Raw genomic sequence first — 27,188 nt, 5'->3', positions numbered from 1 at the left:
CATCGACAGAGCACTTCCAACTAGAAATGCTATTTTGCAGGGAGGTTTCTAGCAATGCTTACAGGAGCACTTAATTGTTCATTTGAATAGAGCTGTTCTGCAAGCTGTTAGAAACGAATAAAAAATGGTTTCTAATTCTGCCCACATCCTAACTCTATGAAACAGCAATCTCAGTTTGGGTGCCCTGTCCCCCCTGCTGACCACAGCCACAGAATTTCCACTAGCATAGGCACACACTTTTTGCACAATTTTAAGATCTTTATTATTATGTAACTCATTGGGGTGTCAAAGTGTGTTATCAATCTAAACAGAAAATGGGAGATAACTATTACATGGTGTTGCTGATTGTACATTCTATTCTGGGTAAGAGAATTTGATGGAAGAGGCACGAAGCCCGACAGAGTGTATTTACTGGACAGTGACACCTCTATCCGGATACTAACAAAGCAAGATCGTGAACGAGCAGAGTCCAGGAAGGAAAGTGAATGAAACTAGACGGGTGTGAAACATGCCAGAAAAGGGGGCAAGTTTGTTTGTTGTAGTGTTGGCTGTTTTCTACTTGGTAGATTGTAATATTCTAATTTAGCTGAGTAATTGCTGCTCCAAAATTCGAATCTACAGGGCATGTGCAGTTTTAAAAACATGGGTTTTTGCGTTCCTGAAACAAGACTGGAAGAAAGAAACGCATTATTTAGCACTCTGATGTTAAGTTTCAGGACGATTTTGCAACCTGTGACCTGAACAGATCTCTTATCCATACAACAACAGGAATACAAGCTTTGCACCTGTGCATCATAAAATAACTTTATTGCTCACAGGCAAAAGAAAGGAGGAGGAAAGGGAAAGAAGGAAAGCAGGGAGGGAAGAAGGAAAAAGGAGAAAAAAGAAGGCAAACAAAAGAAAAACTTTATATACCTATACATTTTACTTCTGTTGGTAATCTTGGACTCTGCAATTCAGTAAAATTTACTTGTGTGCTTTAATTTAAATGGGGAGAGAGAGAGAGAGAGAGAGAGAGATTTTCCAGAAAAAAGCAAAAACTATGTGTGTGTATATATATATTTAAATAAAATAAACACGTGAAAACCTGTGGCATATACTTATTACCAGCTCAGCAAGAATGTAAAAAATAACACAGATAATTCGGAATATAGCTCGTAAGTCTTCAACTGATAAAGCTTAGAGTGAGTGCCTCTTCACTCGCAGGTGATTGGATTTGTGTTTAAAGTAATCATGATTAACATCTTTTAAGGTGGAAATAGAGTATACACATTTATCTCCTGTCCTACAATTTAAGCAATTCTAAAGCACTTAGCTGACCCACTTCATAATGTGCATTAAAATCACCTTAATTATATCCACAAAATCCTGCATTTAAATGATTGTTCCAAGTTCAATGGAAGCGTTTCTTAAAATTCACAATTCAAGTTATTTGTGTTTTCTAAAGTGACCCATACATAATTGCTTCTAGGCACAAATAAATACTTTTCCCCTCACAGCCTCCCCACCTCCTAACCCCACCGCAACTGCTAAAAAAAAACCAAAAAAACAGGGTTCCATCCCTTGTGTAGCCAGAGCTCCAGTCTTCCAGGAACACGTTTTCTCTCAAAGAGTCTGAGGATGTTTACGGCTCTCCATTCCCTCACCCCATCTCTAGGGTCCCGATCCTTCTTCTTGTCCTTCCTCAAAGAAGGTGTGGGGAGGTGGACATAAGCAGTCCCCTTGTCACACACTTTACAAAGCTCCTGTGTGCCTTATTTCTGCCCCCCCACCCCCCGAGCCATTTGTTGGAGTCAAACAGAGCATTTAAGAGAGAAATACCTCTCTGAGTAATAACGCCAACTTTTCTTCTGCCTCACGGATGAGAGAAAAAGTAGCTTCTAGCACTGCTTGATCATTACCTGGCAAGTGGCAGGGGATTCACCGTCAGAACCGGGGGCATTGTTACTTCCTACAGCCACTGCCTCTGCCAGCTGATACCGAGACACTCTGCTGGGCAAACACAGGGACTGATTTCACAGTTAAACAGCTCAACGTTACAATCTACTGAACGCATCCCTTGCACATCTTGAATATATGATATAATGTCTTTATAGGTAACTCATACTACCGATTTGGATCCATTTAAAATTTTTATTATTCATGCTATTCTCCCTTCTACTTTCTATTATCCCAGTGTCCTACCTTTGTTCCCCATTATTGAATATTATACCTCCAACTGACAATACAAGTATACGGAATAACAAAAGGAGATGAAATTTAAATTAATCAATTAGGCCTCTTAATAGCACCCCTAACACAAAATTTGCTAGCCAAAAAAAAAAAAAGTTAAACAGTTGGATATGATGTAATGCTTAGATATCTTTTATCAAGTTTAACCTGCTCTATTTATCTTCCTTCACCATCAAAGACAGCTATCACCTTCTTTAAAAGCTCTGTCGATAACTACTTGCCTTACGGCGATTGGCTAGGGGGTAAAAACATTGACTGGGAGCCCTCGTACTTACAACTCAGGACTACATTTGGGATTCTACAGAGATCCTATTCAAAGTCAGGAGAGCTTTCTGGTAAGGCGCTTCCTTACACTGATCCGTGCCAGAGGTGGTGGTCTCCTCTGGGTTTTCACAGCTGCTGACGATGGCAACGGCGCTAAATGACCTTCTTCTGACATTGGTGTCTGATGTGCCGGGTCCTTGGGCTGGCGGGCCTTTTCCCATGTTGTGGATCTGCTGGTCCTTCCAGTCCAGTTGCTTGGCGCTGCAAAAGGGAGCATAGACTTCCACGCTGCCCTCGAACTGTAAGCAGTTCACTTTGTAATACTTTCTCTTCACTTCCAAGACATCATTAAACCTATGGCCCCAGAGAATTTCTCGGGGAACGTAGGAACTCCTGGATTGGTGAGAAGTCCCGGTAGAGTCGCCAGTATAGATAAACGTCACCAAAATCTCGAAGTTATCTTTGGCCACGGCTTTTCGGTCAAGGGCATACAGAGGGCTCTCGTGGTCGATTTCATGAACGATCGTTACTGGTGTGACAAGGATGATCTGGTCATTGACTAACTTTAGGTCCTTAAATGCCATCGTCATCCGCCCGTCGCTGTCTTCCGTGTAGCGGAGAAGCTGGGCCCTGACCGTGCCTTCTACCACGTGGTTGGGGCGGAATTCACCGATGCGCCACATGAGGCAAAGTTTCCCGTCTCTCATGCCGATGAGGGCGAAGTAGCTGAACCGGATGGTCTGGGCTCGCTTCCTGGCGGTCGCCATTTTGGCCAAGGCAGCCCCAATGATGAAGGTGTTTATGATGCTGCTTAAGATGGACTGAAGGATCACCATGAGCACGGCCGCAGAACATTCCTCGGTGACACAGCGGGAACCGTACCCGATGGTGGTCTGGGTCTCCAGGGAGAATAGAAACGCCCCCGTGAAGGAATGGACGTTGTCCACACAAGGCGTGATGTCGGGATCGTTCAACAGGTCTCCGTGATGGAAGGCTATGAGCCAAAAGATAGAGCCAAATATCAACCAGGAGAGAATGTAAGACAACGAGAATATCACGAACATGTGACGCCACTTGGTGTCCACGAGGGTGGTGAAGATGTCCACCACGTAGCTGCCCCATTCTCCAAAAATGTGCTTGAAGTACACGTTACAGCTGCCGTCTTTATGCAGGAGACGCCTCCTGGCTCTTCGCTTCTCGGCTAGAACGTGCTCCTGGGGGTAGCCCGGGTATTTGGGGTCCACGTTCACGATCGGGTAGCTGCTGCCGTAGAAGCTCATGCTTTCTACTGCCCTTCGGGCATCCGGGTGGCTCCTGGGGCGGCGACTGTTCTAGGGGTACTGACTGCTGTTTGTGAGTTTTCACTTCAAACCTGAAAAACAGAAAATTCGACACACTTGCTTTTAATTTCCATCTCTAGAGCCATGTGCCCCACTGGAAGCAATCTGATGCCATCTGAAACAGCTACGACTTGATTTGCGCGACAGAGGCATTAAGTATTGATTACTCAGTTCAGTTTAGAATTCAACTCAGTCATTACAGGAACAAAATATGCGATTAGAGAAAATAACATTTTTATACATGCATAAGGCTTCAGTAAACACTATGATTATCCCAAATGAGTCCTCACTACCTCTTCTGACCTGACATAAAAAAAAAAAAATTGTCTTCATTTCGTAGACTCTTCTGGCCTGAGGGCATTTAGAAAACAAAATAATCTGTAACGTAAAAAGGCAAAATAGAACTCAGGTATTTGTCTAGCCGTCTTAGAGGCTTTCTAAGTCAGATGGTTTTCCTTAGAAAAAAGAGGCAGTTAAGGGTTTCTACGTTCCTGTTACAATGTAACTTACATACAGGTTGTATCATAGACGGTCCCTCGCCTTCTGCACCTGTGGCCTCCTCTCTCTTCCACGGAGATTTTTCCTCCCTGTGTACTTTTCAGAACAGAACTGACAGGGATGCTATTTCAGATCCAATTCCTTTACCCTAGCTCCACCTTCGGTCTTGAGAGGAAAAAAATCTTTCTTAACCCCAGAGGAGTTAAAACCACTCCCAGGTAAGCTTTCAATAAAGTATAAGATTGCTTCTGCCTTTGTTTCAAAACATCCATCCTTTTTTCTTTTTTCTTTCTTTCTTTTCCTTTTCTTTTTCTTTTTCTTTCTTTCTTTTTTTTTTTTGGACACTGGAAGCTTTTCTCTTTCCCTCTGAAAAGAAGCCGAAAATTTGCCAAGGTTGCTGCTAATCTTGCTTCCCTCTTAAAGGGAGAATGCTGCAATTGGACTCTTCTCACCAGCTCTTCACTGTATTGCTGACGGTTTCACAGCTATGACTGGGCACAATCATTTTCCTCCCTCCAAATCCATTCAGTCTTTAAAAGATCAACTTATATTGATACATACTCTTATTATTGCTTTTAGCATCCTTGATATAGACCAATAGTTTTCCAGCTCAAATCTCAAAGTAAGTTTTAAACTTTCAGTATTAAATGGTCCTTAGTTACTTTTCTGCCAAAAAAGGAGTCACTGGGGCCCAATGTTAACAGTTTAGTAATTACTAGAATAAGTTTTCCACATCATCTACCTGTGCCAGGTGCAGGAGGGGCGTGGAAGGGGGAGGCAAGGCTCTGGATTAGAGGATCCTGCCACTCGGCAGCACAGAACATTCCGTGGGTGTAAATACCGTTCCGGACATGGAGACACCCCTTGAAACCAACCAAGACAATTAATCACCAAGTACTTATCCAGCGCCTTCTCTGCTAGGAAAAGGGAGGAATGAGTTAATTTCCCTCCAGTCAACAGAAATCATTTTTCTGCTTCTCCAGGGATCGGGCCCTCTTTACACTAAACACTTTGTTTGGTGGACCACAGTTAGGATGGACACTGGTTACAGCCAAAATGTCCTGTAAGGCGTGTCCGCGTTTCTCCCTGTCTGTCCGCCCGCCCTGGCCACTTCACCCAGCCGTCCCCCAGATCTGCTTTGAAGAGTTACAGCCTCTCTTTGGTCACCACTTCAGCCGTGTTTCCGGGAGACAATTGTATACTTTCAGGATGGGACCCAAGGCTGACAAGATGCTTATTGGAATGTTGAAGGTAAAATACTCCCACAAATTTTGCCCAGAATATATGTGATTCGTTGTAGGTTCCTGTCTGACTTGCCATTGAAGGACACTTTACAAACAAGAAGCTATTCACGGTCGTCAGTTTCCACTCCCTCTCACATGATCATTCAAGGCATGAGAACGGGACAGTTATAATCAAAGGCCCACATGATTGCAAATTAAGAAGGAGATTTGGAGGTAGGGTTATTTTCTTGGTAAAGGCTTCCTTCTAACCCAGTTCCTTAAAGGGAACTGTACGCATCGTGGGAGTCTGAGAATGAGAAAGCACCATTCGATTCATAAATCAAGAGCTATTGTGTGACTCTGCTCTTTCCTGCTACCAAAAGAAAAAGGAAAGGTTTTTATTTGCAGTGGCGTTTGGTCGGCAACCCTGTGAATTCCGGGAGTGCCAACAACTGTTATAAACAAGCCATTTTTAATATACCTTCAACAGTATGCTAACTGGTGAATGAAACTTCACTAATGCAAGCTACAAGTGAGCAAATGTGAGTATGTAGAAAAATTACTTCTGAATAATGGAACAATTTCAGGGATCCAAGTTAACAGCTGTGAGAATTCTACCCCCAACCCATCACATCCTCTGCAGTGGGTTATTATCACGATCATTCATTTCAACTTATCCAGAGAAACGCTTTCAGATTCTGTTTGAATGCATACTTTTATTCATCTATCCTTTGCTTCTCCCACCACGTAAATGATGCATTTCCAAAAAGACAACTGTTTTCAAGCTAAATGATAGATCATAACCAAACTAATCTTATTTAATAGTAACCATCTCTCAGCCGACACCATGAGCTAAGGCGTTTACAGCGGCCCTTTTGTCAAAATGGCTAGACAACACAGATGTTTATTTATTAATCTCTTCTTTCATATGCTGTGTTAACTTGAGCACTTTTCCAATTGTTTGCCATTAAGTAACAGAAGATAAGGCTTACTGATTGACTGGACATTCTATATTTAACATTTGTTTTTCTCAGAATTGAGGCTGGGCTCTAAAATTGCCTTAATGCTTTCCTAATCATCTTGTCCCCATCGATTCCGTGATGAAAAAGTATTTTCAGTGCTCCTACTTCTGTATTTCTTTTCACATGCTGTGTTCCCTGCTCTCCTGAAACTGATGGTGGCTATTTCATTGATTGCAAAATTCCTTTCTTTAAAAATAAAAATGGAAATATGATCACTGCAATTACAAAATCGTGGGATATAAAACTCAAAAGTAAATGCTAAATCTAAGGTCCCTCTTCTACACCAGTTTCAAACTATTTTGCCCGGCGACTAATGACAGAGGTAAGAAAGGACCTTTGTCATTACATGCAATTTCTTTGTCGTGACGTGGGGTCCTTTTACAAATGTGGCTTAGATTAAGAGGCAGCGCACAGTGAGGATGGTGGCTCTTCCTGAGAACGCCATCCAAGTCCATTACAATTTGCAAAGGTACTCAGGAAAGCACTGCAGACACATGTGAGAAAGTCAGAGGGGTGAGCACACCCAATCCTGACAACGACTTTTCTCAGACCTTTGCTCATGGCACTAAGTCAAGACATTAAAAAATGTTCCTTAATCTACTCTGGCTGGTGAGATCTGCTTTTAGTCCCCAGGTTTTTAGAGCTTTGTATGAATTCAAGGAGAAACCTTTATGAATAGAGCACATTTCAAACGGGCTATAGAGACGACGGGGAATATTTTCAGCAAAACAAAGGGGCAGCCTGTGTACCTGTCCCCTTTGCTCAATGCATAAAAGGGCCTCAGTCAGACTCAACAATTTGGAAGCAATTCCTCTGCTGTTTTGCCACGTCCTCTCAAATTCCGCCATTTACCAAGCAGGCCGCTCTGCAGGTAGCTCTTCAAAGCTAAGCTCTCCATTAGCATGCTGAGGTATAACACAGTGGCTAAGACTTTACACTCCTGTGTCACTCTGATAATAAAATGTGAACTGTCCCTAGCATCTACTTAATATAAACACATGAACAGCAATACTTATCATCTCTGTATAATCTGAGATGCTCCACAAATAAAGGTCTAAAATATCTTTGGTAAAATTCACTTTTTCATGCCCATGGCCTTTGAGGTGAACAAGTACTTTCTTCAGCATGTAAATGAGTTTCATGAAGTCATCAGTAATCAAGTTACTTTCCTGGCAAAACTGTTAGATGAGATAAATTTTAGTGGAAACGTGAGAGTTGACGGGGTAGAGAGTAGAAAGCGCGGCCTGAATTCTGCATGCGGGTCATTGTCTTTGAAGACCCCCTTGGTAGAGTCTGTGGTAAGGGAAGGGGGAAGGGGGCCACAGGGAGGTCCAGGGAGGTGTGCTCAGACGACACTTGGGGTGGGCTCTGGTCGGTGAGGAGGAAAGAAAGAGGAGTTTGACGAGTTAGGGGAGGACCCAAACAAGTTATTTTGCTCAAAACCTGTCCCACAGCTTCTTGCCTTAGAATTGAGCCTGAACCTTATCTTGCCTGGAATCCTCATAAGACATTCAGACGCTCTTAGGTGGACCTCGACATTCAGCCACTGAACACCTGCTTCACCCAGTCCCTGCTGGACACTGCCTGTCCTTTTCCGCACACTCCCTGATTTCAAACAGTCTCTCCTTTGTTGACAGGTCCACGGTATCTCACGTTTCCTTCTCAGCTGCTGTCACCCCCGGGCAGCCTGTGGCTTCACCTATAGCTTTTGTTCCCTCTCCGTTTCCTCCCTCCCAGCCCCACCCTCCATCCCTGGTCCAACTTCTCGGTGACCATGGGTTTTACCTCTTCCCTGACATAACCTTGCAGTTTCTCCTTCTGAATCAATTTAGAAAGATTTGTGCCAGTTTATGGAATAGAGGGGTTTCATCATAGGAAAGGAACTTATAATATGTTATCAACCAACTGAACTAGATGCTGGGAAGCAGCAGAAATCCAGCCTGACAATATTACTCGTAACTTTATCTGGAGATCCTTGTTGCAGCCCCGTTTTCCTCTAAGTAATATGTATCACCTATGTAAATTCCGCCTCACCCCAGAGGATGCTGTGTTTTATAAAGAAGTAGAAGAAATGTGAAGTCTGGGATTCTGTTTCTCCATTTTCTGGATGTCAGGACAGTACCAAAATAATATGAGTTGTAATAGCCGGTTGTTCTGGTTTAGAAAGAGAATAACCTCATTATTAAGAAATAGCCTGAAATAAAATGTGTTTTTGGTACTGTAGAGAAATCATGCATGGGAGGTAGACTCCAGGTCCAGATCTGTCCTCTTCATCGCGAGTGGCTGATGTGCGTAACATTTCTCTGAACCTCAGTGTCTTTAAGGGTGACCTGGGGTTACCGAGGCTACCGAGTTATCGCGAGGTTTGAACGAGATAGGGATGGGCAGCCGTCTTGCACCGTGCTGGGCTCACAGCAGTTATTCAGTAATTATCTCCTGAATCTGGATCGCATGAGCACTGTTGCCCCTTCTGTAAAATACCAGAGCACATGCTTTAACTTTCTCAGAGAGCTTCCCAGTTGCATAACAGCAGGGCAGACAGCACGTGGTTCCCAATAAATACGGATGTCACCACTATTTCCTACCATTAAGCCACCTGGGCCACTTCTCTGTCCTTTCACCACTTCCCCCAAACCCCAGGGGCTTTTCTCTTTCACAACTGTTACCAAATGGAAAATCCCCTAGTCCTTGTTCTCAACACACACATACACTCTTAGGTGCACGATACATACACTTCCAGCTCACGTTAAGAATTTTTTTGCTATTTAATCTGAGGAACCAACCTAAAGGAAACAAGAGTGACAAGCTCGGCAAAGTTAACAGGTTAAAGAAATTCACAAGGCGCTTATCGTACTTATTCTTTGTCTTAAATGGTATGTACCTGCTTTACTGAGACAGCTCTTAAGGTTTCTCTTGTTCTTATCTTGCAAATCAGCCTGCCCGTCCCTGTCTTGGTTGGACGTCAGCCCCCGTCGCTCAGAGTTTACCTTGAGCGGGACCCGGCTTCACGCAGAGGCTGGATATCATGAGATCTTAACATCTCTCTAAGAGACCACAGTTCAATTTCCCCTGGTTGTGTAAGGACAGCACTTCCCCAGTGGTCTCTAAAACCCTCCAGTGGAGAATTAGTGACTGACTGTTTTCATTCTTTTTTTTTTTTTTTTTCATTTAAAAAAAATTGAGCTTCTATATGTGCTAGAGCTACCCACCTTCAGGAATCAGTGAAGAGTCCCACCCTTGTGGGATCGGCATTTGAGAGTTGGGCATCAATAAATAAAAGGAGATGATCACCCAGACCGTGGTGTAAACACCACGGAGAAAAGCAAAATGAAGTACGAAGTCGGAGAGTGTCTGGAACCAGAGGCGATGGTACCATTTCACGAGGGCGATGGGAGAGAGCTGGGTCCAGGACCCAACACTGGAGCTGAGAGATGCTCTTCAATTCTCCTGGCTCTCGCTGTGGGTAAAAATGCTCTCAGCTCACGCCTTGCTGCCCTATTTTCGTTTGTTTGCGGCGCTCTCATTGTCAAGGCTCTCACTGTTGATAGGTGCCGTGTGGCTGCTGCATCCTTTGTGCTCAGCTAATCTTAAGGCCTGGTTCTCACAAGAACCTATCATTACAGGAACTCATCTGCATTTTATCACTGAATTCAAGCTTTCCTGATCAGTTAAGAACCTGGTTTTACCTGGTTTACCTAACAGCCTGCTAACCCATCTCTTGCCACTTTCATCCCGCGTGATATTTCTGAAATGTAAATATCCTTCTCCTGTTACCACGGGGCACAGTCCAAGTTACACAACATGGTCCTCCAGTAGCGCAGTTAAAAGGCAGGAAAATGGAGATCAAAGATTTGGATTCTAGTTACGGTTCTACCACATCTTAGTTGTATGATATCTGCATCTTAACAAATATCTTTAAGCCGCATTGTGTTTATTTAAAACATAAGGACAATAGCTGACTTATTTCAAAATGTTTTTGTAAGGAATGAATGGCATAATATAAAAGGCTACAATGGCTACCACCTTGGAAGCTGTCCTTATAATCTTCCTTTAACCCTTAACTTGAACGAACGTTTCTCCTCTGTTTTTCGCAATAGCTTATAATCCTGGGTCCTGATGGAGTCTGGGAGAGATGGATGTCTGGATTACAATCTGAACAATGAGGACAAGTCTAAGAGGAAAGGGAAAACGAGGTTCCCAGGCAGAAGAACAGCATTTGCAGAGGCTCCGTGACTCAGAGATGAGTAGGGTGTGCTTTCCAAAGAACTGAATACGAGGCAGGGGGTGGAGTGGTGGTAGGGTTGGGGATTTGAAGCTGGAGAGAGAGATAGAGACAGAGCATAAATGACCTACTAGGTAGAATTAAAGATTTGGGTCTTTCTCCCAAGAGCAGTGGAAGTGATTGAAGTGTCCTAACCAAGGGCACAGCATGACAAGGCTTGCATTTTTAAAAGATCACTCTGGCTGTGACATGGAAAATTGGCTGGAGAAATTTCAAAGCAAACATGGGAAGGTAAGGCAGAAGCCACTTCTCACTACAGCCTTTCCCCACCCCACACCTGGACGAGGGTCACGGGAACCTGGACCGACCAATCAGAACTTCACAAACAAGACTTTGATTCCTGAGGACGTGACAGAAGCATGCTGAATCCTATGATTCCAGGCAACTACCAAGAGTCAAGAGGCCAGTGGTGTGATGGTGCACATCTCAGTCACCCAGAGAAAGACACAAGCCGTGGCTTCCAGGGAGACAGTTCCTGAGGTTAGATCTTCATTTGGCCTCTTGATTTTGCTCAGATCAGGGTCTTTCTCTTCATACTTCCCTTGATGCTGTAATATTATTTCAATAATATTTTCTTCTGCTTGTATTAACAAGGGATCGCTTTTGTTTCTTGAAACAGAAAGCACTCAGTTACAATTCAGTTTAATTTACGTTTTAAAAGCATCTCCTGTATGCAAGAGTGCTGGCCTCTCACTCTCCTTTACTCCCATTATGGACACGAGCAGCAAGTCCTGTGGGCTCACCTTCAAAGCAGATCTTAAAACTACTCACTTCTCATCATTGTCAAAACCACGACGTCTTTAATGGACCAGGTCTTCAATGGACCCACAGCAACAGCTTCCTAAGAGATCCCCTCTTTCTGCCCTTACTGTACTTGGATCTTCTCTTTTTAAAAATAAAATCAAAACATGTCACTCCTCTACTTAAAACCATCCAGTGTCTTCCCATTGCAATTAGAGTAATGTGCATAATCAGTGTTGTATACAGATTGTATATAGCTGACCTCTGCCCACCTCTGAAAATTATCTCCCAGTCTTCTCACCACTCACTCTCTCTCCTTATCAAATCTCCCTTTTTCACTAACGCAGGGGGCAGAAAACTACAGTCCATGGGGCACGTCCAGCTCTTTGGTTGTTTTGTAAATAAACTTTGACTGAAACACATTCAGACCATTGCTTATTCATGGCCTACGGTTACTTACTGCCACGTTTCCCCTGTAGACCCGGGTAGTTGCAACAGAGACCATGTGCTCCACAAGGCCGACAATATTTACTATCTGGCGTTCTACAGAAAAAGTTTGCTAAGCTCTACTCTAACAAGTAAGGGTGTTCCTGCCCCAGGGCCTTTGCACTTCCTTTTCTGCCTGTGTGGCTTCTTATCATCACTGATGTCTCATCTGTAAGGCCACCTTTCCAGAGAGGTCTTGTCTGATGAGGATATAAAGTAAAACTCACCCCCATACTGTTATTTTGTCTCGTTAACGTGATTTATTTATTTCAAAATGCTTACCTCTAACTGATGGATTTGTTTGTTTGTTGGCTGGGTTGCCCCACAGAATAGATTGTAAATTCCTTGAGAAAAGCTCTCCTCGTCCTATTTACCACTGTATCCCCAGCAGCTAGAGAGATAAGCAGCATGTGGACCCTCACTAATTAGACTTTGAAGGAGTGAACTAACAAATAATTGAATAAGACGAATTAAACAATGCAATATCCTCAAGGAGGTTTCAGTCCTAGCAAGAGAATCATCATTCCTAGATCCATAAAACCATCAACCCTGCCAGTTCTCCAAACACCAGCTCTCAACTGCTTCCATTTACCTTGCCTCTCCCCTGTCCTAGCTGCCAGTTCATACATAGTTTAAAAAAAAACAAAACAGTCTTTCTGTCCACTTTTGCTTAGCGGCTTCCCTAGAACTGACCATTTTTAGCATGGTAACTATGTGTAACTATGCTGCAGAACTCTCTGGAAATCTGGAGTTGAAAAAATAAATGTCTGGCACTAAAAAGTGTTTAATAAAATTTGTTAAAATGATGATTGAATTATTAGAAATGTGGTTCTCCTAAGAGGAATGCATGTTATTATACTGCCATTTCAAAGATATAATACTACATTTTATACATATATATATATATATATATTTAATTTGAACTATTTCTGGAGGTGAGTTGGGTACATGTGGCAAAAGTCTATGAATTTGGTTCGGCTTCTGATCTAGCAACTCCGCGTGTAGAAATTTACCCTAAAGAAACGATCGTGAATGAGCAGAGAGACTCGGCTGATTTGTAGGGCTATTTGTAGTAGCAAGTTTTGGCTACGGCTTAGCCACCTAATAAATGTGGGATTGTTTCATAGGTAATGGTACAATCATATCATTACTCATCATATTTAATGTAGTCATTAAATGTGAGAGAGTAGAAGAATGCCAGAAAAAATAGAAAACATATTGTTTGGTGGAAAAAATGAAAGAGGACTATAAAACAGCTTGTACAATATAATTTTTTAAGTTTAAATACATTTAAACATGGAGAAAAGACAGAATGACAGAAACAAAATGTGAATTGTGGCCCTCTCTGGTATGATCGTTGTTTTTTTTCTCCCCCCTTTTCTTCTATTTGTCTATTTACAATTTCAAAAATTTTACAATGAACATGCATTACTTTTGCAAAGAAGAGAAAAACAGGTATTTTCAGCTGGTACTTTGAAGTGTACCGATTCCGAGGCTCCATCAAGGGGGAGCAGACCAATGGCTACCTAAAAGCATTTATTAGCGTGTTTAAAAGGCAGCTATAAATAGCCCAGAGAAGCAGACAGTCTTAGAGACATTTAAAGTCAGACACTGATGCTGTAATTTTTGCTGGAACAATCCACAGAAACAAATATAGTGACATTTAATTCATCTAAGTAAAACCAGATCTCATTTAAAACAAGGAAGTGGGGGAAGAGGGAGCTGGGTCAGAGCTGGCCGCTGGAGACCAATTGGAGAAATCATGAAAGCAGCTGGTCACAGTTCAGGGCTACATAAAGCAGAGTTCAGATTCAACAAGCATCGAATGCGGTTCTTCTCCCTCAGTGCCCTCTCGTCTCCCTTCCCCATTCCAAAACCTATTAAACTGCTAATGCCTTTGCTTCTTGGCTTGGTATACCAAAGTCTGTTTTAAGAATCTTTCTTTTATCCTAATATTTGCAATCACTTTGGAAAGAAAATATTAAAAATTGTGCTATTTTGCAACTTAACTACTTTAAGGTCTATGTTGATGGACTTTTAAGACACAGGGAAATGATCTTTAGAAATGGATGCATTTGAAGAAGGCAATTAGATATTTATGATGTAGATTTGCCTAAAGAGCTGGCCCTAGCCAGTTCTTCATAATTCTTATTCATGAACTCCGAAACCTCATTCAGATATCCCTGCAAGCAGTAGAGTGTTTTTGGAAAGTGCAGTCTACTACAACCTGCTTCTGAGATCCTAGGGGAACACGTTTATACCTCCAGATCTTTGGATCCCCCCGCAATCATTGTGATTTATTCCCCTGCCCAACTCCCCTGTTGATTCTCATATATCCTCAAGATGGAGATCCACCATGTTGAAGCTTCAAGAATGGAGAAGATGGGTTCTAACAGACATGAACTTGAGTTCAGAGGCTTGCTCGATCGCTAGTAAGACTGTGCCCCCTGCGTGTTAGTCTCTGAGCCTCTGCTTGCCCTTATGAAAAAAGGCAGGTCATAGGTTGCTAGGGCGAGTAAATGAGCTATGCTCCCAAAGCTCCTTCCACAGTCTTCGGTATTTAAGGAGTAGTTAAACTGCAGTGCTTGTAGCTGTGACTACAGTCGGTTCAAGTATAGATCCCAATGAGGAGACAGAAAGAGTGAGGGAGAGAGGTTGAGAGTTACCTACCATTTTTTTTTTTTCCTCTAAGAATCATGAGGCTGGCAATTTCCAGACTTGTTTTAAAGTCTCTTCTAGCACCTAACTGCCCTGATATATCCTTCAAAGAGCCATGGCAGAGCTGCCGGAAGAACCACAGTATCACTAGGGATAGATCTTATTGCATACTAGTCATCCACTTTGCCTTCTAAGTGCCAGGTTACCTACGACTGGCCTGGAAGAGCTCCTGTGTACGTTGGTTTGGGAGCTCCTCCGGTTGAACTTAACTGTTCATTCCAGAGCGAATATATTTTATGGAAAGTGTACAGGCTGTCATGTTTGACCTTCTCCAAGTTTGGTATGTATAGTATTCCAACAGAAAACCAAGTCCTATCTCTCTGTTGTTATTTTCCCATTTTGTGAGAACCGCCTGCAAACTGTCCTTCTGGCAATTACAGACAGTCTATTTATTAGTCTGTTCAATCTTCTGGGCGTCTTTGATCTCACAGATGTAATTTGCTCATAGATCAGGAACTCCTGGGATAATGTCTACTACTTCTCTGACCTTTAAATGATTGAATTTCTGTTTTAAGCTGTCAAAATGAAAACCCAGGACGTCTTTATCGGGGAGGAAAATAAAGCGGCTGTTATTGGCTATTATCTCCATTCCCGTTTTCCCTCGTTGATACAGATAAATTGAGAAGGTCTTAAAATACAAGACAAATGATGTCCCTAGGAAGATCCAGATAGACAGCCTCCTGATGCAATACTTTAAGCAGTGGGTTGCCTATGACACGAGATTAGCTTTCTATTAGACCGAGCCTTTTCAAGGGTACTTGGCAAAGAAGCACTGCCTCTTACTACAGATAACAGAAGATTTAGGTAGCTGACAGAAATTAGTGCATTAGATAGACTCTTGGATTTCCATGCATTTCATTTTCTATACCTTCTCCACTGCTCGTACTTCAGTTTCCACTAGAGTGCTAGAGAAGAAGAATAAATCACCCTACCTAAGTTGGAAGGTTACATGTCATTATCTGTGAATGCCTACACAGACAGAGGTGACCCAGGTTAGCAAGACTTCTCTTAAAAAGAGAAGTGGTTCTGTTCCCAGCATTTCTTAGGCTGGAATATTCATTGGGATGAACACTGGGGAGTTGAGTTTGAGGCAGACGGGGGCACTTTTCCCTTACCTCTCCTGCTAAGATGTTTAGATGTGCGCTGTAAGAGACTCTATCGTACCAATGCCTGTAATGAGCTGGAAAAGATCATGGAAACAGCCTCTGTGTATTCTTCAGTTCAATCGACTTTTAACTGTGCCTGAGGCATTGGGGGACTATTCCCGAGGACTGTGAGGACAGTTACCGCCCCTGAGCTGCTCAGTCTTGCCAAGTACACCGCATTCCACTCTGTCAAGACAGGCCACTGAGAGTAGAGGCTTCTCCGGTGGAAGAATATCAATCAAAGTGACATCACGCAGTAGACCCCAAAGAAAGGTAGCTGTTTGAGACTTTTCCCAGCATTTAAGGTGCAGAGGTACCTCCCCAGCATTCTGCTTTTGTGGTTAATTCTTGATTTTCTAGGCTAAGGAAGGAAAACGGTGGCATGGATAAGCCACAGAAGGAAAGAAGTGAGAAATCGATTTGCATTTGGCTTGGAGTAAATCACAGGCTCTGAAAAGAATGCCCCATTTCTGTCTGTGGCTGGCTTTTAAAATGACCTGAAGTCAAGCCATCAGACAGGCAGAATGTAATCAAGGGGAACACTCTGGGTAGTTGAGCAAAAGGCAGTTTAGGAATTTTCATTTTTAATTCCTTGGGCTAATTCATCCAGCAGATAAACTGCCTATGGAACTCTGAGTGGTGCTTGGCTTGAGCAAACAGATGTCCCACAGCCAAAGCAAAACTCATTCTTAGCCAGGAATGTACACAGCATAGCGACATGGAAAAAGATTTCCAATGTATTTTGAAAATTCAACAATTTTTAGCTACTTATTTGATTAAAAATCATTCATAACAATTGTAACTGTAGCCAGCATGGCCTCCTTTTATTTGAGGCTGGTTGGAGGAGGGCAGGTAGGGGAAGGTTTTCTCTGCTAATAAAATAGCTTTTGGCTTCAACTTAATCAAAATGCCAGTGTGCACCCACGTAAGGTAGATAACATTTATGAAAAATTCACTCTATTGATGAGCGCTGGCAGTCCTGCAGAAGTTTAATTATCTTAACAGAAAGAATATGCTATGAACGAAAACAGCTTTTTCCACGCATAGAGTTTAGGGCCAGGGGAAGAAATGTTGGCTTTTTAACTGAGAAATGTAAATATCATTGACAGTTTGAACTCCCAAATCTCATGCAAATTTCCTGTAGAGAGATTGGATGCCCTCATTGAAAAAAATTAGAAGCCAGTCCTCAAAGACAGATGTTCAAACGCTTGTGAATACACCCATGCCAGCTTCCACAACCACAGACAGTCAACAGAGGAGACACAACAGTACAAGGAGATACTTGTTCTGTTCATCATTCGGACTTGATTACATGACACCAAAATCTTGTGAACGTCACTCCCCAGCACCATCAACCAAGAGCTTCCGTTTGCTTCTTGGGTTCTCGGTCCATGGTTGCCTTGCCAATGGGAACACAATATCTACGCCTGTGTCATCAAGCAAAGCTGGGGTCCACCTCCTGTCCCCCGACCTCCATCCTTGTCATTTGAATCAAAGAACACTCTTCGTAATGAAGCAACACGTAAGGATTTTTGAGCTCATCCATCTGTAGGATGTGTTCCCCGGCCGGCTCCTTTTGCCAAGGAGACTTTACTGTCAGTTCAACAGAGCAGCACTAATCAAAATCTCGATTATCTAAAAAGTGATGGCTCAGCGGCCAGAAAGTACCTCCAAGTAGTTCAGAATGACGCGGCCCGGGAGGTCCAGCCCATAGGCGACCTGTGATGCTAATCAAGGCGTCTCTCTGTGCTCCCAGCCCACACTGCTAGTGGCACCTGCCCCTCCGTCCAGCTGGGTCTCTTCTCTCAGTGCCTGAGTTCTGTGTCACTCTCCCCTAATTTTAGCAAAAAACCTGAAATGCTTGTTTTATTTTACCTTTTTTTTTTTTTGCTTTGCAAATTAACAAACTAAAACTTAGAGAAAAGAAGTTGTTCACTATCTATCACAGAGGTGGAAAGTGAAAGAACCAGGATTGCAATCCAGGTCTCTATAACTAGATTCTAAATGGTGCATAAAAGTTAATGTCCGGCTTCCCTGGTGGCGCAGTGGTTGAGAGTCCGCCTGCCGATGCGGGGGACACAGGTACGTGCCCTGGTCCGGGAGGATCCTACATGCCGCGGAGCGGCTGGGCCCGTGAGCCATGGCCGCTGAGCCTGTGCGTCCGGAGCCTGTGCTCCGCAGTGGGAGAGGCCACAGCAGTGAGAGGCTTGCGTACCGCAAAAAAAAAAAAAAAAAGTTAATGTCATCCTCTTGGATGTACATATCTTTTGTAGAAAAGGCTTGAACCAGGTTTTCTAGAATTAAGGAGATTGTATGCTATTCCCTAACTTTAAATATGCAGGTTGTGGGAAAATATCTCAGCATCTGTGGTTGTTTTCAAGCTTTCCTGAGATACGTCTACCCACTCTACTGATAAGATCGGCCCATGATGTGCCACCAGTGTGGGTACACCAGTACCCACAAGCCCCAGTGACTGTCAACCAGCAAAACCACTGGATTGAACCACTCAGAACCTAAAGAAGGTCAGCAAAGAAAGAGGCCAGAGGAAGCCCAGGCCTGGGGTGGGAGTGGGGTGATGCTATCAAAGAAGGCGAATTGGGCGATGCCTCTACACGGAGCCGAACGTTTCCAGTTGTGAGATTACACGGCCCATGGGTGGGTGGCAGGGAAGGTCTGTTGCCTTTGGACGCCCTTTGGAATTAAGCCAAAGTGTTTGAATACAAAGGGAAAAACAACTCAGTGTGGATGATGTCACAGAGCATCCTGAGGAAAGCAGCAAAAGGATAAAGCTTCCTACTGCTTGGATCCAAAGAACACAGACTTATTTTGGCATTCATTTCTTCTGCAGCCAGAAGTGTGATTCTTATGGAAGGATTAGCCCTAATCGTAAACGGCCAGTACTGAGGAGGATGTGTGTATGTGTGTGTGTGGTTCTTGATCAGTAAATCAGAGAACTAGCCTTCCCAGCCCTCCTGCACATGTTTTAGGGAGTTTATGAATCCCTGTCACTAGGCAAAGGCCATTTTCCCTGAGGTTCACAGGACATTGGCGTGCTCTCCTCAAGAACACTAAAACCGTGATCAGAAATCTGCCATGTCATACAAGAGCAGTGGTTAGTAAACCCAGAAAAATTCAGGGTAGAGAAGAGGGACCCAAAACTGAAAGGGCTTTAGGTCAGTGGCAGGCTAGTATCAGTAAAGTAAAGAGAGATTCATTTTACTGAATTTCTTAGGTGACAAAGGAGGGTCTGTCTGTCAGCTCAAGCCACAGATGAAAGAATACCTATGCACGGTAAAGGTTTTAAAATTTTCTGTCCATTATGATGTTTCGACATCCTAAAAGGAAAACAAAAACAAAGACATATTCTGGCTGGAGAGAGACTGCCCTCCTCAGGGATAGCCAGTCCTTAGAGATAGAAGAAGACCCAGCCTGGGGCATGCTTTAGACACACAAACTAACTCATCCAGGGCCACATCTCCTCCAGGTGGCTGTACACCCAAGAAGGAAATATTCTTCTGCCCCCATCATCCCAGGGCCAGGCATCAAGCAACCAGGAACAACCCAGAGTTCTCCAGAATCATTCAAACTAACCACAGCTAAGCTATTCATCCTGCCCTGCTTTGAGTTTCTCACGCAAACCCCGATAGAAGCCAGCTGTGACTTGACCTCCCCTCTGCTGCTGTCTTCTGCCTCTGGACCACCCCGGTGTCTTTCCCACGTGGTCCTGTGCCACATCTCCCGTCTCAAGGACGTTTGAGGATAATACTCTGGATTTTTTTCTGAGCCTCGATGCTGTCTGCTGTCATGGCCACACCTGACTATCTCATAAAAGAATACAGAGCAACCCAAGGTTGGGATGAGAAAAAACACATTTCTATCTTCATTGCAAAAGAAACGCCCCAAGGGTGATGAACACATTGTCATTACAATTCAGCATTTTTTAGATGCAAGGGAGGGAGTGCCTTCTTCCGCTTTGGAGGGACACCTCGGAACACTGTAGCTGGAGGACCGCCGTATTCTGAGCCTCGCAGCCTCGGGAGATCATTGCTAAGGCTGACCCAGCAGCTGGCTGCGGAACATGGCTGGCTGTGCTCACGGCTTCTCGCTCTGCAGCCTGTGGGCTGGGGGAGCCGACTGGATCACCTCAATGGCTGGGAGCATGCATTTAGGGAGAATCCGGTAATGCCTTTCTAGGTGCCAAATCTGATGTGTGTGGACTGATAGGCAATAGAACGGCCAGACCCCTAAGGTCAAAGGCCAAGGATTTCGGGTTGCCCACTGGAGAGGGGTGCTGGCTGTGCCTTGGAAGCAGGTCCACCTATAATTGTGGAAGGACGGGAATTCAGTTGAGCTGACAGAGGACAGCATGGGGAGAAAAGACTCCTAGGGCTTTTGTGAATCAGTGTTACAGCCCCGTAGTGAGAGGCCAAGGGCCGAGCAGGAAGGGGAAACACAGAGGTGGGGAGTTCAAGAGAGGGGAGTGGGGGCAGCAGGGAGACACCCGGGCAGGAGAGCGACCACATCAAAGAGGTGTGGCCAGAAAGAACTGAGCCTGTGTGTGGAGCTGGGCTGTAGGGTCATCGGGAATCCAGACACAGGGAGGATAATAAGGGCTGCATATACCCGTCAGCCTGAAAAGAAACATTTCTTAGGTGCCAGCACTTCACATCCATGAATTTGTTTAATTTTCTCCCAAATCCTGAGAACAAGGTATCAATATCATCACCATTTGAAGGGTGAAGAATTTTTTTAGATTTATTTTATTGGGGTGTAGTTGATTTACAATGTTGTGTTAGTTTCAGGTGTACAGCAAAGTCAATCAGTTGTACATATACACATACCCACTCTTTTTTAGATTCTTTTCCCATATAGGTCATTACAGAGTATTGAGTAGAGTTTCCTGTGCTGTACAGTAGGTCCTTATTAGTGATCTATTTTAAATAGTAGTGTGTATACGGGAGGGATAAATTGAGAGATTGGGATATATATATATATATATTCTTTTTTATATTCTTTTCCATTATGGTTTATCACAAGATGTTGAATGTAGTTCCCTGTGCTATACAGTAGGACCTTGTTGTTTATCCATCCTATATATAATAGTTTGCAAGGGATGAAGAATTAAAGCTTAACTAGTTTGGTAGATTTATCTGGGGTCACACAGATAGTAAAGAGTTGGGGGGAAAGGACTACAAGAAATTCATCTCCTCCCATAGCTAAAGTTTTAACCCTTAATGAGAAGAGGAACTGCTGGGAGCAGAATCCGTGCGTAGGTGGGTTTTTTTGGTTGTTGTTGTTAAGGACCTAGAATATCCAAAGCGAACTTGAGAAACATAAACTTGGAAGTCTTATGTTATGCTACATAATTTCAAGATGAACTGTAACATATGGTGATCAAATAATTACTTTACTGGCACAAAGATCAATAAATGGGTTAAATTAACAGAATAGAGAGCTAAGAAATTGATATATACTTATATGCCTATTTTATTTTTTTCGACAAACACATGAAAACAATCCAATGGGAGAAAAAATAGTCAACAAATGGTGTTGGAAAAACTTGATATCCCTAGAGAAAACGATATACCTAGTCCCCTACCCTACACTGAACACAAATATTAACTTGAGATCTATTACAGACTTAAATATAAATAGAAAAACTACACAGCTTTTAGAGAAAAATATAGGAGAAAATCTTTGTGAGTTGGGTGTAAGCAAAGGGTTCTTAGGACACAGCAATCAAAACCATGAAACACAAAACATGATAGTTAGATTTTCCCAAAACTAAATATTTCTCCTCATTAAAATTGGACTTGATCTCAGCCAAAAAAAAAAAAAAAGAAAAGAGGAACCCCAGTCACCAGGGCTGGGGCACGAGTTCAGAGCAGCAGTCACGGCAGGAGGTTCCGGCTGAGTCCTTTGGGATGTGTTCCGGAGCCACCCAGGTGCCCCAGGGATTGACCCACCTCAGAACCGGCAGCAGAGGGGCGTGCCTGTGGGGTACAGTCCCCTAAGCCCTAGGTAGGGACTGGGAAAATTCACAGCAGGGAAATCTAGGCAGATGATTCCACTAAACGCGGATCAATGTCAAGCTCAGAAGGCCAGCGGAGAGGAGCAGTGGGGGGGGGGGGAGGGGGCGGTGGCCCCTGAGCTGAAAAAAATCTAACTTTCCCAGAAAATCAAGGCCAAGAGTCTTGAAAAACTAGTTTTTCATCCACACACAACTCCCCATGAAAGTAATAAAAGTTTGTGTAATTGGAGAGATTCCATATCTGAAGATAATGTTCAATTCTGGGTATTTTGCTTTTCGGGAGAAGTTACTACAATAGTGAAAACTAAGAACTGAAGAAGGAGATACTCAAGAAAGTATCCATTCGCGTATTCAAAACCCTACTGAGCACCAACGATAGTCCGCGAACTTGAACTAGATGTGCTGAGATAATGAAAACATGACCCTGCTCAAGGTGTTCACACCCAGACGTGCAGAGAGGGGACATCTAAATTTGTGCAGTAGAGAGAGGGACCCTGCCGGGTGATGCCACAGAGGTGTGGACCAGGATCTGTGTATGGCGTTTACAGGGAAGTGGAGTTAATCTCTGTACGGAGAAGAATGTTTTTATTGTTAGTGTCTCTAACGATCTGGTGACGATGAAGACTATTGACTCAGAATCTGGAGGACCAGCTTGCAGGATATATAGAGAAGAATGTCCTGAATTTGTTAGGAGGTTGAGCTAAGTAATTCTGAAGGCTTCTTTTTATACAAAGATTGAAAGGTTTTATGTTATTTTTCATTAACCACTAAATAGCATTTCCTCCAATTTTATGAAATGAACAATGGTGAAAGATTGTCCAAGAGGATTAAAAATAAAGTGTCAGAAAGACCTCATCTTCTCGTTCAAGTAAAAACACTTGGGTCTGCTTCTTAATTTTCATAATTATGAGTCACATTTTCATGCCGAGAGAAAAGCTCACACTGACCCATGTTTTGGTATTATTTGTGCCTTTGTTCATTGCATCAACGTTGTATTTTAGTTGATCTGTTTTTATTTTCATTTTGTATTTCTGTGTATGTCCTAAATTAAAAGAAAAAAAAAATCTCGGGCAGGATCATGGATTTTCTTAAGAGAAAAATGAGGGCAAGCCCAGAATAATGGCCGACAGGGAAGTTTCCAAGGGCCAGGGATGCTTCCGGATCAGTTACTCTTGTGTTCCAGGCTGTCCCTGAATCCCGCTGTGAGATCAGACATACTATTCCTTGCAGGTGAGCCAAATTCAGGTTTTGATGGTCTGGGTCTCAGAAAGGTCTTATCAGGTTCTCTTCACAACCTGTTATTCCATTTATATTATTTACATAATGCAAACAAAATAGTACCTTAACCTACATCATTTATGTTTGATTTTTGGAGTCAGACTGATTTCTGTTGGAATCTCATGTCTACCACGTACCTATGTGAATTCCAACCAGTTATTTTACGGTTTTGATCCCCGTCCCTTTAAAAGGGTAATTAAGAGAATGAAATCAGATAGCATTATAAAATGGTAGATGTCCCATGAATGTCAGTAGTTTTCACCTGGACAAAACCAGGAACTTTGCCTTGGCTGACTTGAAGCAGCCATGGTGAACGTGATGGGGCAGATGTTCTCATTTTTTAAAAGATCAGAATGTGAAATGACTGATTTGTCTTTATTAGACCACGTACGCACAAAAGCACGCCCTCGGCCTGGACTCGCTTCTTGACCCTCATCACCCTGATGCCAGCCCATCCCACATACCTTCCTGGACCTCGGCCGCCTCACTGGGGAGATTGGCCTCATCAGAGAGGCGAGGTCCAGGGATGGAATGTGGGTGTCTGGAAGCTGAAAGTGGAAGACTGCTGCTCAGAAAACCATGTCAGAAGCGGGTCAAATTCTAGAGAAGCCCATAGTATGTGATAAAAAAGCAGATCAGTGGTTTCTCGGGGCTAGAGGTGAGGGAAAGAAGCTGACAGCAAAAGGGCATGAGGACCTTTCTGGTGTGATGGAAGTGATGTGTATCTTTATTGTGGTGTTGGTTACATGCCTTATACACTTGTCAAAGTCCATCAGACTATACACTTAAAATGTTTGAGTTTTATTGTATGTAAATTATACCTTAATACAGCTAATAAGAAAGACAAAAAAAAAAAAAAAAGAAGAGGGTCAAGGCTGGTGTAAGTTGCCAGAGCTACCTCTGATATCATGAGTTTTCCGTCATCCTAATTGCAAAAGTGCAACGGACACGTATGTTCTCAAACCTGAGAACAAGATGTACGTTCCCTGGAGTCGAGCCATTTGAGATATTACTTTAAGCTTAGCTATTAACCGACGATCACCGTCTGTATCAGCGTTTCCCTCCTCTCTAAAATGGAACTAATAAGAATTGTCTCCATTGAGTGTGTGCTCACTGTGTGCCAGGCACCACATCGAGGGAGATTAAATCGAAGGAGATTAAATGATATCTAAGAGAGCGAGATTATGAAAGGCTTTTGAAAAGACGGCAGAGAGAAGCTAAGTCACTTGGGAAGGTCACGCTGGTGTAAGCAGCCCATGTGAACTCCAGCTTCAGGATTACGGGCTTTCAGAACCTCTAGGGATGTTCCCCTAGCTCCCTGGGAATTCTCCAAATGATTTCAAGGCTCATGGGAAGTTAAAGAAGGAGGGGGAAGGGCTTTTAAAAAGAAAAGCTTAAACAAATATGGTATTTGCTGCGTTTCTGGTATATACTTTTCTTGTCTATTTTGTTAATGACTTTTTAAAATTATGAATAAGCTTCAAATTTTATTTAATGAGCTTTCTGCATCTACTGGATACATCATACTGAGAAGATCACTTTTTTCCTTGAATGTGTTCATATATTACCTGTATCGATAGATTTTTCTAATGTATATTATCCTTACATTCTTGGGTAGACGTATCCACTGGCAGATTTAATTTGCAATTTCTAAAGTTTCTTTTATTATATAGCAAAATTTAAATTGGCCTATAATCTTAATGTTTTGTGTTTAATCTTTGTTTGTTTTAGGCATTACAATTAAACTAGCCTTGTAAACTGCAAAAAAAAAAAAAAAGAAAGAAAAGCTTAAAGAGTTTCGTAAATAAGACATATTTATGGTTAAACCCACGGCCCTGCATCGACGCAATGTTGGAATTTCCAGGTAGACAAGTTGGATTATCTCAACCTCTGCTCCTTTCACCAGAGAAATGAACTCTCAAGCCATGGGGTGTTAACCGATGTTAATGACTCCCTGGCAACCAAATTGCAAACCAAAAGGCAGTGAGTAGAAGAAAAACATTAAAAGTTAAAAAGCCCAGTGCTTCTCCACCTAATCAGACGTCAAAGCCTGAGGAGCTCACTATTTACTGAAGTTACCTTTTAGCAGTTTTTCTTTTCTAATGCGTCTTCCCAGTATTTCTGTCTATATTTTTAGTAGTCAAGACGTCATTAATGACAGGTCAATGACAGCACTTCTTATCACACAGTTTCAGATCTTCAGTGCCACTTTGTTGCCACTTTGGAACAGTGGAAGAGTGACGAAGACACACAAAAGGAGGGTTTGATGAATGACTATTTCCACAGGAAATTAAAGACTCATCCTTTTCCACATTGCCCCACGGCATCAATAAGTCACGTTCGGTTGGATAAGTCATCATGCTTTTAAGTCTGTCTCTCTGTTTCTAATGGTTACTTCCCCGATCTATAAAAGGCACTTGCATTCTTAATCTGTTCGATTCAGCACTCCCCAGAGATTATATGAAGGAAAGAAAGACTATTCCCAGCCATAGACCGTACAGCAATCAATCACACTATGTAGCCCAAGGAAGCATCATAAGGGTCCTACTAGCAGGCATATGCCCAAAAAAGATCGAGCAAGAGAGCAATGCTTTCAGGCTTGGATCACTTAGTAACCCACTAGATGGTCTCACCTTAGTTACGGATGATGAAGTTCAGCTCAGACCCCCGCGTCCTTTGCGTCGTGTAAGAGCACGGCAACTGGACGTCCAGGGCTCCTTTCTCTCTGCTCCTCCGAGCTCGCTCTCAAGCTGTCAGCACCCACCGCCATGGAGATGAGAAAACCCACGGGAGAATCTCGCTCTTCTTTGCCTTTCCGGACACATTCACCACATACAAAGGCCGCTGAGATCTCCGCTTGCCTCTAGAGAATCAACACTTTCTTTAACTTGTTCCCATGCCTACCCGCAGGAGATAGTCTTGCCAGTGGTGGCTTCCAGAAAACAAGAATCAGGAAGAAAGAGCCTCCCTTCCTGCCCATCTATACCTTTGTGTTTTGAACTTATTCAACAAGGCCCTCCCCAAATCACAACATGGCCGAAAGTTGCCCCTAAACTTCTCACCGTCCCAGAGGCTGGATTTTTTTTCTCACTAACACCTCCAGGACTTGAACAACGTCTTCCAAGTGTGTTCTTCTTAAGTGTAGGTGCCCTAGACTGTCACTGTAAAGATTTTTCTCTGCAAACACACCCTGTCTATGTAATCGTACACCTAAGGCGAACAGTATTTCATTTGGGTTCCAAGGAAATGTGTACCCCTTGAAGACCACTGACAAGCCCAGTAGTGGTTTCAAGGACAACGTTTAGATATTTTTCTGAGAAGCCCGTTTCATTTTCTGGCTTGTTTGTTCTAAGTTTGGGATATGGGAGAGAATAAGTCTCTTACTCGATATCCACTTTTCACCTATTGGGAAGTCTTATAATTTGGAATGAACTGGTCATGAAAATGTGGACATTTCTAAGAAATTGATTGGATGCTGGTACCAATTACTAAGATGATGAAACCAGGAGAGAAGGAATTTTGAAGTGGGGAACTCAGTGGTTGAGGTTTTATTGTGGTTAACTGGATGAGCCAGTGAAGGAGACTGAAAAGGAGAATTTCTTCAAGTAGAGAGAAAACCACGAGATGTGGCAGGAGGTGAAGAAAAGATGGCAAGAAAAAGGGAGTGATCCTCTGTGTCAGAGATTAAGGAGAGGTCAAGATGAGGACTAAGAACTAACTGTTGGATGTGGCCATGTGACGTCACCGGCGGCTTGACGAGAGATGTTTCAGTAGAGTCCTGGAGACAAATGCCTGATTAGATCAGGAACAAGTGGGAACAGGGTGAGAGGAAGTGGAGAAAACATGTATCCCCTTTGTAAGGAGTCCTGCTGTCAAATGGAGTAGAAAAATGGGCTGATGGATGGGAAGGAATATGGGGCTCAAGGGG

At 43.0% G+C, this 27,188-nt stretch overlaps 1 protein-coding gene across 3 annotated transcripts; it reads right to left on the bottom strand.

Annotated features, from left to right (window-relative positions):
- Window positions 1-282: 282 nt before the first annotated feature.
- On the bottom strand, window positions 283-26,015 carry KCNJ16 (potassium inwardly rectifying channel subfamily J member 16). Of its 3 annotated transcripts, none has more exons than XM_030838060.2 (2): window positions 25,894-26,015; window positions 283-3,868 (listed from the first exon to the last, which is right to left on the bottom strand). In XM_030838060.2, exon 2 carries the CDS (start codon window positions 3,774-3,776, stop codon window positions 2,517-2,519), a length of 1,260 nt encoding a protein of 419 aa, XP_030693920.1. In that variant the 5' UTR covers window positions 3,777-3,868; window positions 25,894-26,015; the 3' UTR covers window positions 283-2,516. The 3 variants fall into 3 exon arrangements, with proteins under 3 accessions (XP_030693920.1, XP_060146440.1, XP_060146441.1); XM_060290457.1 differs by lacking the exon at window positions 25,894-26,015 and adding an exon at window positions 4,347-4,644; XM_060290458.1 differs by lacking the exon at window positions 25,894-26,015 and adding an exon at window positions 4,351-4,644.
- Window positions 26,016-27,188: the final 1,173 nt, after the last annotated feature.

Source organism: Globicephala melas, chromosome 20, assembly GCF_963455315.2.
Source record: "Globicephala melas chromosome 20, mGloMel1.2, whole genome shotgun sequence".
Lineage (NCBI taxonomy): Eukaryota > Metazoa > Chordata > Mammalia > Artiodactyla > Delphinidae > Globicephala > Globicephala melas.
Note: the sequence above shows the minus strand (reverse complement) of the source record. Positions and strands in the feature narration are given on the sequence as shown.

What these genes read in the sequence shown, in the direction of transcription:
- KCNJ16 (XM_030838060.2), bottom strand. Translation starts at nt 3,776, where the DNA reads ATGAGCTTCTACGGCAGCAGCTACCCGATCGTGAACGTGGACCCCAAA.